The sequence below is a fragment of the Periplaneta americana genome, chromosome 11 (genome assembly GCF_040183065.1).
Source record: "Periplaneta americana isolate PAMFEO1 chromosome 11, P.americana_PAMFEO1_priV1, whole genome shotgun sequence".
NCBI lineage: Eukaryota > Metazoa > Arthropoda > Insecta > Blattodea > Blattidae > Periplaneta > Periplaneta americana.
The window spans coordinates 92284156-92295670 of record NC_091127.1 but is presented as its reverse complement, the minus strand read 5'-3'; the positions used below and the strand labels follow the sequence as shown (position 1 = coordinate 92295670).

General features: G+C 36.1%; 1 protein-coding gene across 4 annotated transcripts in view; it reads left to right on the top strand.

Moving 5' to 3' along the window:
- Positions 1-5203: 5203 nt before the first annotated feature.
- Positions 5204-11515, top strand: part of Mps1 (Monopolar spindle 1) — a 239916-nt gene continuing 233604 nt past the window's right edge. For all 4 annotated transcript variants that reach the window (XM_069839761.1, XM_069839760.1, XM_069839762.1 and 1 more), the window contains exon 1: positions 5204-5490. In XM_069839761.1, coding sequence (XP_069695862.1) covers positions 5405-5490 — 86 coding nt within the window. In that variant the 5' untranslated portion in view covers positions 5204-5404. The remainder of the gene's footprint in view (positions 5491-11515) is intronic.

Below are 11515 nucleotides of genomic sequence, written 5' to 3'. Positions count from 1 at the left end.
CGTGTTTCATGGTGGCACCGCACCGTACAGGACAACATGGCCACTCTATAGTCTTCTCTTTCTAACTCGTTGGTTGCTATGGTAACAACGGTTGAGTTGCCAAACTTACTATTCCCACATGGTGAGTGCTTAATAGCTCTCTTGGCGAATTTATTGTGCACATAATGTTAGCATTGGTAAGTTTCGTGTTTGATTCTCTGTCGATTTTTGTATTGTTTTCTTGCCTTCGCGTCAATTGTCAATGAATGTTTTAACGTCAGCCATCTTGACGTCAATTGCTATACTAAAAGCCAGGTTATGAACCGACTAAACAGGAAGTAGTTGGCAGGGCGAGAGGAAAGTGCGGGTTAGAGGGGTAGGCTGTGCAGCGATGACACGTTGAGTATGGCGGGATGGAGGGGGGGAGAAGAACGGAGCTTTTCATTGGACCTCACGTGAAAATGTCGTCTGCTAACGAAAATCTGGCAACGGAATCACGGAGACAGTGTAGCCAAACTTCCCAGTTCATTTTCAGTACCACGTGCATTACGAGTCGCATTTCGTACCAGCGTCATTAGCTCGTGCTTAATTACTAATATTTTGAGAGTGTTATCGAGAACTATAGACAGTAGTTATTTTAAACATATCGGTGACAAACGCTGAACACGCTTTGAATCTCGCGCCACTATATGGCAACAGAGCTCAGAAAGAGAGCAACAGAACGTTGCTTCCGGTTTAGTCGGTTCATAACCTGGCTTTTAGTATAGCTTCCATCAGCTGGCAGCATGGTAGTCCATACTGGCAACATAGCACTGTAGTTCCAAGCTCGGCTGCTTAACTGTCATGTCCCATCTTTCAAAAAAACAAGTATAGACTGTGGCGGAACTTAAACTGAGAGGATTATGTCCGGCATCGGAATGGGAAGCCGGTGTGGCTTAGTGGATAGAGCGTCAGCATGTAGAGCTGAAAACCCGGGATCAAATCCTGATGCCGGAGAGAATTTTTCTCCGTTCCTCTCATTCTTCATCTGTAATAAATATGTTTCCAGGGAGCCTTGTTCTATGTACTCCGATGCATGTAATGAAATTTACCTAACATTCTTGTCACAGTGAATTTGAAAAAGTTAATCTTCTGTTTCAAAGAGAAAATGTAGGCCACTGTGTTCTGTTAGGTGAACTGGAAAAATTTGCACTTTCAATACTTAAAAGGATTTTATTCAAATGATTGGTAAATTGGCAACTTATCATCTGATGATGATGATGATGTACAGTATACACCGAAACAGCTGTAAGCCACACGTGCTTATATAATTATCACTAGAAAGTTGCCAATTTACCAATCATTTGTAATTAAGTGTTAAAAGTAGTGTATGCAAGATTCAAGACGGATCTTATTCTCTCAAAATGTAAGAAGTGATGTGAATTTAGAATTTTTGTCTATTTATCTTCTTCTGGAGAGAGTAGATTTCAGTTATGAATTTTCCTTGCTTCTGAAATGTAAACTAAAAGAAAAAGTAATTTCAGAAGAAATAGCTCTTGGGATAAAACAAAAGTGTCATCAATTTCTAAAACGAGCATGCAATGAACTTCATTCAAGAATACCTAGTAATGTTGATGTTTTAAAGAAAGTGAGGAACTTTAGTCCCACTATAGGCTTAAGTCAAACTTGTCCCAATTTTTCGGAATTTCCTATAGAACTCGTAAGTGACAAATCTCAGATAGGTCAAATAGAAAACCAATGGAGACAAGTTTTAGAACTGAACTGGAAGACAATATTAGATGGGGATATTCAAGCTGACGGTGCATCATTTTGGACTCCAGCTGCTAAAGTAAAAAGTGCAATTGGGGAACTGGTATTTAAAGAGTTGTCAGGTTTTGCCCTAAAAACTTATAGTTTACCAATTAGCAGTGTTACAGTAGAGAGAGTGTTTTCTTGAGTGACATCAACAAAAACAAAATTGCGAAGTCGCATGGGACTTGATCTAGTAAGTTCAATTCTGCGAATCAAAATGATTCTAGAAGAAAGTGGAATGTGCTATTATGAATTTTGAGCCCACACCTGCTATGCTGCATTTTTCTTCCGACATTTACAACAAAGATACCACTGCTGTGGAGGAGGAAGAAATATTGCAGTCACTTCAGTTGTGAGAAATAAGTTTATTACTAACTACATTATTTATTATTATTATTATTATTATTATTATTATTATTATTATTATTATTAGGTCTACTATTGTCGGTTTTGCTGTTATATTTCACCGTTGAACAGTGTGTTAACGCAGGGACGTATTTTGCGGACTACTATAAAAGAAAAAGTTTATAATATAACATAATGTAATAATTTTGTATTATTAGTTTTACCATAGTAATTAAAATTAAAGTAATTGTTAGATTTATATGCGCTCTCCGCCCTCGAAAAGAAACAAGTTGTCAAGGCGGCATCGCTGGAGAAACCGCTTGCTACGTGAGGTAGCCTGTGACCGTACCGCGCACAACTGCCCTTCCCCCCCTCTCCCTTCTGTTTCCATCGTGCAATGTAGGCCGGGCGAGTTGCCGCTCTCGTGATCGGTTTCTTCGCAGGCGCGAAGCAGCTATACGCTTAGTACGCTAGCAATTGAATGTGATTGTGTTCTTGCAGTGCATTATTTTAAATCTGTGATTTGTTCGAGTGTCTAAGAGTTATATTAATTGTGAATTATTAAGTTTTTAATTTCCCAATTAAGTGATATTGTGACAAATATGGCAGAACAAGTTTCTGTAAAGGTTTGTGTTGAAAATGACTGTGTAATAGAAGGTTTATTAAAAATGCCTTTTAACCGTCGTACATAATAACGAGAAAGTTGAAATTGTGAAAATGGAAAGACCAACTCCTGAGTTAAATTTGTCCATGGACGTAAAAGAAAAATAGCGAGAGTACACACGCTTTTTCATTTCAACATCATATGGTAAGTGGAATTGGTTGTGTGATACTTCTAAACTGTCTAAACTATTTTGCTGGCCATGTTTGTTATTTAGCCGCGAAACTAATGCGTGGTCAAAAGAGGGGTTTTCTAATATGAACTCCCTTCGAACGGCAGTCCTAGAATACGACAAATCAAAAGCTCATATTTGTAGTAGCATGAACTTTGCAAACTTTGGGAAGACAAGAATTGATTTACAGCTAGATAAGCAAAAAGCTCTATACATCAACCAACACAATGCTCTTGTGAAAAAAAAAATCGGGAGATTTTACTGCATCTTATTAACGCAGTCTGCTTTCTAGGAAAACAAGAATTGGCTTTTCGGGGTCATAACGAGAGTGTGGAATCAGACAATATAGGAAATTATATTGAATATTTAAGTTCCTTAAGTGAATTTGACCATTTACTGGCCAATCATCTTGAGAGTTTAACAGTATTTCGTGGTACTTCTCTCGCAATTCAGAATGACTTAATATTTGCTATAAGTGGGGTTATGATAAAGAACATAAAACCTTTTGTGGCCATTGTTGTTGATGAAACAAGTTACTGCTGTAATCAGAGTCAATTGTCCACTGTTTTAAGATATGTCGACAGTACTGCCAATGTTCATGAACGGTTTATAGGATTCACAAATGTCAGTTCGGACAAAACTGCTGCTGCTTTGTTTCAGCATGTGGAAGGTGTTATAGCAGAATACAATGTCGGCAATAAGTTAATTGCACAGACATACGATGGTGCTTCAGTTATGGCGGGAAATATTAATGGCTTAAAAACAAAAGCTCAAGAAAAGTATCCTCAAGAACTATTTGTCCATTGTTACAGCCATGTTCTCAATTTAGTTTTGCAACAAACTACTTCATCCATTCCAGAATGTCGCATTTTTTTCAAAACACTGTCGGGTTTAGCTGCATTTTTCTCATCATCTCCTAAAAGATCAGAAAACTCAAGGAATTTATGAACAAGAAACTCCCAAAAGTAGCACCAACTAGATTGAATTTTACATCTCGGCTTGTAAATACAGTAAAGGAATACAGAGAAAAACGGACTGCTTTCTTTAAAAATATCATTTGTAATGACTCTGAAGAAAACTGGGATGATGCTGTAAATGTGCAGGCTCAAGGATATTTGAATTTTTTCACACAGTCTCAGAATATATTTCTTCTTGAAGTCTATGCTAGAGTGTTCGCACATACAGATGTGCTCTACAATATTCTTCAGACAAAAAGTCTAGACATAGCATACTACTTGCAAGAGGTATCAAAGTTAAAAAAAAAAAAAAAAATACTATATCCGAGTTCAGACGTAGTGGGTTTCCGTCCATATGGAGTGATATGGAAAATGAAAATTCTTCAGTCAATACAATGGAACCACCATTAAAGCGAAGAAAAGGAGATGATGAATTGAAATACAGGCAGCTGTACTACAGCATACTAGATTGTATGCACATGGAAATTACTGACAGATTTTCTGATTATGGAAAGCTTCAGTTCACACATCTTCTAAGATTCTCAAAAATTTTCTGCTTATAGAGAAAACTTCCCGAATGAGGCACTAAACAAATTATTTCAGTCCTATAACAGTCACTTTGATCAAGTACGTTTGAAAAATGAATTAAGTGTAATATATTCAGCAGAAGTCTTTGATTTTTCGAACAAACCTATCCATGAAATATTATCTGCCATATATGAAAACCAGCTGAACCAAGTTATTCCTGAAGTCCTTAAATTGGCAACATTAATTGTGACAATACCAGCTATGTCAGCATCGGTAGAAAGAACATTTTCTGCATTGAAGAGAATAAAATCCTACTGTAGATCAACTCATACACAAGAACGTTTATCCGGCTAGGCACTAATATACATTGAAAAGTCATTTGTACAGAAACTTTGCAAGTGGCCCAACTGTAATTTCAAGGACGAAGTCATCAACGTATTTTTGTCCCAATCAAGACGTCTGGAATTCACATAAATATGTAAGGAATTTTATTATAGGGATTTTAAAATATATTTTGTGTAATAATAGGGTCACTGGTTGGCCAAACCCTTTAACCAGTATACGCCACTGTGTTAACGACTTATTGTTGTATGTATTTTTTTAAACAAAACTGTTTTCCTGTTGCTGCTTAAAGTCGTTAAATTGCAACGATACAGCCTATAATTCGCGAAATATAAATTATGATTTATATTGGGCTGCCTTTTCTGAATGTTTGCTACATTTTCAGCGAGCTTTCGCTACTTTTAGTTTTACCAACTTGGCAACCCTGATTTGGTTGGGGGACTGGAGGTAGTGAAGTTTGGAGTTGGTTTTGGCCGTTGTGAGGTTGAGACAAATGATTATTCAGATACTTGTGTGGAATGCACCGATTTCCCAAAATATTTTGGCTACAACGTATTTACTAAAAATGTGATCCGTAGCGATTTAGGTATTAAAGTTTGTGAGATTTGTGACAATTTGAAATTATTGAACATGTATGGTTATTGTGCTAGTTCAGATGGAGATTCGACATCTTCATTTCCTGGATCACGTACAAAGAGCAGGCAGAAAAGAGTTTCGTAAGTACTTTTGTGTTGATATTTCTTGTAAACTCCAGAACACGGATTGCACCCTTTCCCTCCTACTTCAAAATTCCAACCTTGTGCACACAAAATAAATTATTGGCACTGAAAAGTGCCTTTTCGTAAATATAATGATGCGCATTCGACAAACGCAGACAAATCTGCTCTTTTTAGTATTTTAAGACATAATTTGGTAGGTGCAATCCGTGTTCTAAAATTTTCCCCTACTAACCTCGCCATACCCCTTGTATACATCTTCATTGTAGGCCTGATTATTTAGGCTTATAACACTTGATCTACCTATAAACAAACAAAACAGAGGAAAGAAACTGCGGATCAATTTCAAAACACGGGTACCTGCCTTTCTTTCTTATTCCAAAATTCCAACCTTGTGCACACAAAATAAATTATTGGCACTGAAAAGTGCCTTTTCATAAGCATGATGATGCGCATTCGACAAACGCAGACAAATCTGTTCTACTTATTTAGTATTTTAAGATAATTGTTGCCAGTGAGGTCTCCGTATACTGAAGATTTCCCCCTTTCGTCTAGTGAACCATTATCTTAGCCATTTCCCTACGAATTCGCTGATGAATAAACCTTTAAAAATTTTATATTTACCTACGCACAGTTAACATCAAATATTTCCAAAAAGTATTAAACATGTTACTTTCTAAGAGGAAGGCAGAAAAGAGAAAAGACTGGAGAACGCTGGGTTTGCAGGGAAAGACCTGCCTTTGGGCAGAACACTATGAATGAATGAAACTAAATTCATTAGTTTGCTAATATCATTATTACAATTAATATGTCAAATAACTCACGAACTAATTAACGTAATATTGTACAAGGAATTAACTTAATATGATAAATATCTGAATGATCCAGTGGCGTATACTGGTTAAAGGGTTTGGGCTACCGCTGACACTATCATTACACAAAATATATCTAACAATTACTTTAATTTTAATTACTATGGTAAAACTAATAATACAAAATTATTACATTATGTTATATTATAAACTTTTTCTTTTGTAATTTCCTTGGGCTACCGCCGGTAGCCCGCAAAATACGCCGCGTCACTACACTTATCCACTATCAAATGTTTTACTATACGTAATATTAAACCGATTCACGACACTACTCCTTTTAGTATTCCATTGTTCTTATTCAGGTAAGTTAAATTGCTACATTTTTATTAAAACAGTTTTCCGTACTTGTAATGTGCGAACATACGTGACGTCATATAGGCCTATTACGTCATCCAATTTATTGACCGGGAAAACAGCGAACAGCGACTCTTGGATCCGCGAGCACGAAAGCTCCTGAGGTCCATTTGTCAATGCAAACTTTGTTGTAGGAGCCGGAACAAATAGTGTTCCTATCCACCCATTATACTACTTTAGTAACCTAACAGGCTTTCCCGTATTTCATACTGTATAATTCCTTTTAATTCTGTGTGGACTCAATCAGAAAAATCGAGATTATTCAAGACAATAATATGGCTACTTCAATAATTGATAGATCTTCAGTCCTCCTTAGCGCTGAAATATTTGTTTCAAAAGGAAAAATGAAATTCATAACGTCTGGAAAGCAGAAGATAAAAAAAAAAGATTCCAAATACTACAGAGCGTTTCTGTTGCAAATGTGTAGCTATGTTCGAGATGACCTATCTATCCGAAAGAAAAGAAAAAAAAAAAACTTTCTCAGTTATGAAATATCTCCATAACAAAGCGAGATCACAATTAATGTATTGATTTATATCTAAGAGATTTATCCTTGGACATCACTGAAATTTTGAATAAAATTGAAAGTCTAAGATTCCATTACCACTGTCATTGGTTTTAAAAAGCGTATATTATTTGTTATTTAATCTAATTATGTAGGCCTATTCATATATTAAACCTGTTCGACTTCATGGTGCTCGCTCATTTAGTATTACACGTGGGTGGTGCTCACTATCATAAAAAGGTTGAGAACCCCTGCCGTAGGTGATTATTGGGATTATCTTGGCTTGGATAGTATGATTGCTGTTTTAAGGGATATTTGTGTGATGTGTTCGATGTCATAGATGCCGCTGATTGTGGCAGCTACTTTTTCTCTTATAGCCTATGGATTTTGAATGATGAACAGATTGTTTGCAGGGTAATGCTGAGGTTCTTACATGCATTGACAGTTTCTAGGTTTTCCTCTTCTAGTTGAATTTTTTCTTTAGACGGTACTCTACAACCTTTCCAGAATAACATGTGTATTGTCTTGCTGTGGTTAATCTTGAAATTATTTTCAATCACCTATTTTTGTAACCCATTCAGGGCTGCTTGTGCTTCTTGTTTGCTAGGAGATCTGATGACTATATCATCCGTGTATGTATATAGGGAGACTGTTGACTGGGTGTTCATATATTTCATGATGTTCGCTGTAGCTATGGTGAATAGTGGGCTCATAGGGTCTCCTTGTAGGACGCCATTGGCCTGTGTGATACCTCTTGAGGTTGTTACTCCGTCATTTACTTGAACTGTGTTGTGTGCAAGAAGATTCCTGATGAATTTGATGTCTTCGTTTCCTCCTTTGGTGATGTCTTCTAATTTATCCAGCAGTTTTTTCCTATTCCGTATGTCGAAAGCTTTACTATAATTGATAAAGATGGTATGGAACTTGCCTTTGGGGTGTCTGAGAGCATCTTCTATGTTGCTTATAAGTTTCCTGATGGCCTATATCGTGGATCTGTCTTTCCTAAAACCAAACTGCTGCTCTGGTATTGCTGGTTCAATTTTCACCAGCAGTCGTTGAGATAGGATTCTTGTGAAAATTTTGAAGATTGTGTTTTCAAGAGCAATACTCTGATAGGAGTTTGGATTCTTGATGCCTCCTTTTCTCTTATAAAGAACCCGTATTGTCGACCTCCTCCAGCTTTCTGGGACATTCCTGATGATAAGCAGTTGTTGAACATCTTGGCCCATATGTCTGCAAGGTATTCTGCAGAATCTTTCAGAATTTCGTTTGAATTCCAGTCAGATCCTACTACTTTCCTGTTCTTTGCTAGCTTTATTCCGTTTTTCACCTCCTCGACACTGATTGGAGTTATGACTGAATTATTTTGTATCATGGGTGCGGGGTCATATGCCATTTTAGTATTGCAGTGTTCAGGAGTTTAGTGAAATGATCCTCCCAGATGTCCATTGTTATTCTTTTGTAGATCTTGGGATCTTTCTTTTCAATGCTACGAACGGGTCTTTGATTGCTTTCTCAGCTTATGCTATGGCCCTGTTTTCTATGAAGTTTGCCTGCTTGGACTTTAGAAGAACCTTTCTATTTTTGCTTCCTAGATGGCGTTTTCAATTTCACTTTTCTCCGCTAGGTGTCAATCCACCCTGAACTCCTACTTCCTGGTGGAGGGGATAGTGGGCTGAGCTTCTCTGTTCTGTTCTTTCAGATTTTCCTGTAGCTGATTCCATTCCAAAGTTGACTGACTTGTACCGATCCTGATTTTGGGGTGTTATTCTGATACTGTAGTCCAACTCGTTCTGGGTATTGTAATCTATACGTACGTACTTATGGCTTTTTAGGAATCCGGAGGTTCATTGCCGCCCTCTCTGCTATAGGTCCCTATCCTGAGCAAGTTTAATCCAGTCCCTATCATCATATCCCACCTCCCTCAAATACATTTTAATATTATCCTCCCATCTACGTCTTGGTCTCCCCAAAGGTCTTATTCCCTCTGGCCTCCCAACTAACACTTTATATGCATTTCTGGATTCGTCCATATGTGCTACATGCCCTGCCCATCTCAAACGTCTGGATTTAATGTTCCTAATTATGTCAGGTGAAGAATACAATGTGTGCAGTTCTGCATTGTATAACTTTCTCCATTTTCCTGTAACTTCATCCCTCTTAGCCCCAAATATTTTCCTAAGAACCTTATTCTCAAACACCCTTAATCTCTGTTCCTCTCTCAAAGTGAGAGTCCAAGTTTCACAAACATACAGAACAACTGGTAATATAACTGTTTTATAAATTTTAACTTTCAGATTTTTTGACAGCAGACTAGATGATAAAAGCTTCTCAGCCGAATAATAACACACATTTCCCATATTTATTCTGCGTTTAATTTCCTCCCGAGTGTCATTTATATCTGTTACTGTTGCTCCAAGATATTTGAATTTTTCCACCTCTTCAAAGGGTAGCCTAAATCTCCAATATGTATAGTTCCATTTCGTACAATATTCTGGTCACGGGACATAATCATATACTTTGTCTTTTCGAGATTTACTTCCAAACCTATCGCTTTACTTGCGTCAAGCAGAATTTTCGTGTTTTTCCTAATTGTTTGTGCATTTTCTCTTAACATATTCACATCATCTGCATAGACAAGAAACTGATGTAACCCGTTCAATTCCAAACCCTGTCTGTTATCCTCAACTTTCCTAATGACATATTCTAAAGCAAAGTTAAAAAGCAAAGGTGATAGTGCATCTTCTTGCTTTAGCCCACAGTGAATTGGAAAAGCATCAGATAGAAACTGCCCTATACGGACTATGCTGTAAGTTTCACTAACACATAGGCCTATTTTATTTAATCAAACTAGTTTCTTGGGAATACCAAATTTAATAAGAATATTATATAAAACTTCTCTCTTAACCAAGTCATATGCTTTTTTGAAATCTATGAATAACTGATGTACTGTACCCTTATACACCCATTTTTCTCCAATATCTGTCGAATACAAAATATCTAATCAATTGTCGATGGTCAATTCCACTGTGACGGGTGTTACATTCAGAAAGAGATTCTTCGAAATTTAACTGGAATACAATAATTAATAAAATATTTATACTAGTTCTTTTGTACTCCAATGAATCTCCATTTCTTGCTTGTCAGACACAATTACGGTAATTGTTTTTTTCTAACCATTATTTGTCAGGTGATATAAATAAAATAAACAATGTGACGGGTGTAACATGAAAAAGATGCATAAATAAATGATACAGTTTAACTGATAACTCTGTGAAGTTCACAGTTTGAATTAATTGTGTTACCTATTTTCAGTGAGAGGAAAGTTAAAGGAATCTAGTGATATAATGGATGTAATTAAAATATTAAGCCTTGCACTTACAATTCAATTAATTTTATGTGATGGGTGTTATTTAATAATGTGACGGGTGTTACTTGTCTGAAGAAATTTCACTTTTTTTGTTCAAATCATAGAACATTTACTCTGAACATAAATTTTCTGTAGTTCACTACATAGACTTAAGAGTACTGGTAGCCTAATATCAAGGGTAGACATATGTTTTAAAAGTGTGCAATTTTTTTTAAGTTAACTTTCACATATAGTACATTACAAGTATGTTGACATGTTCAAAATTGTACTTTTGGCGCTTTAAAGTAAATTAATACAAACATTTAATAGAAACAATAAAAATACATCCATAAAATCGAAGGAGTGTGGCTAGAAAAACAGATCCACTTCTGATATTAAACTGTTGTTCCTAACATAAATTTACTTTTTCGTATAGATGCTCACTTAAACAAATGCTAAATACAAATTTATAATTGTCACAATAGAATTTAATAAATTTTACTAAAACTGTAATTACAAAACAAAAAGCAACAACTTAAACAGCATTACACTCAGAGCTGTCTCAATTTTTACTCTTTGGACAGCTTTTCCTAGTGACTGTGGAATTTCATACACAGGTGAATCACTGAAAATACTAGTGTTTATTAACGCAGCTTTTCTTGCCCTGTAGTTTCGAACTTTCAGTTCTGTTTTCTTACTGTGAGCAGTAAGTTCTTTTCTTTATAGCTTCTTTGTTCTAAGCTTGTCTCTCTCTCTCTCTCTCTCTCTCCTTCTGCAAATAGTCTTCATATGTGTTGTTTGGGTAAAGGGAGATAAGTCATAAAAATGAGCTTGGAAATAAATGAAAATTAAACTTGGAACTCTTACTGAAAATAATTTTCTATACAAAACACATCAACTGCAAGTATTCTTTTCATTTTTGCACACTCACTTGTATAATTTAAC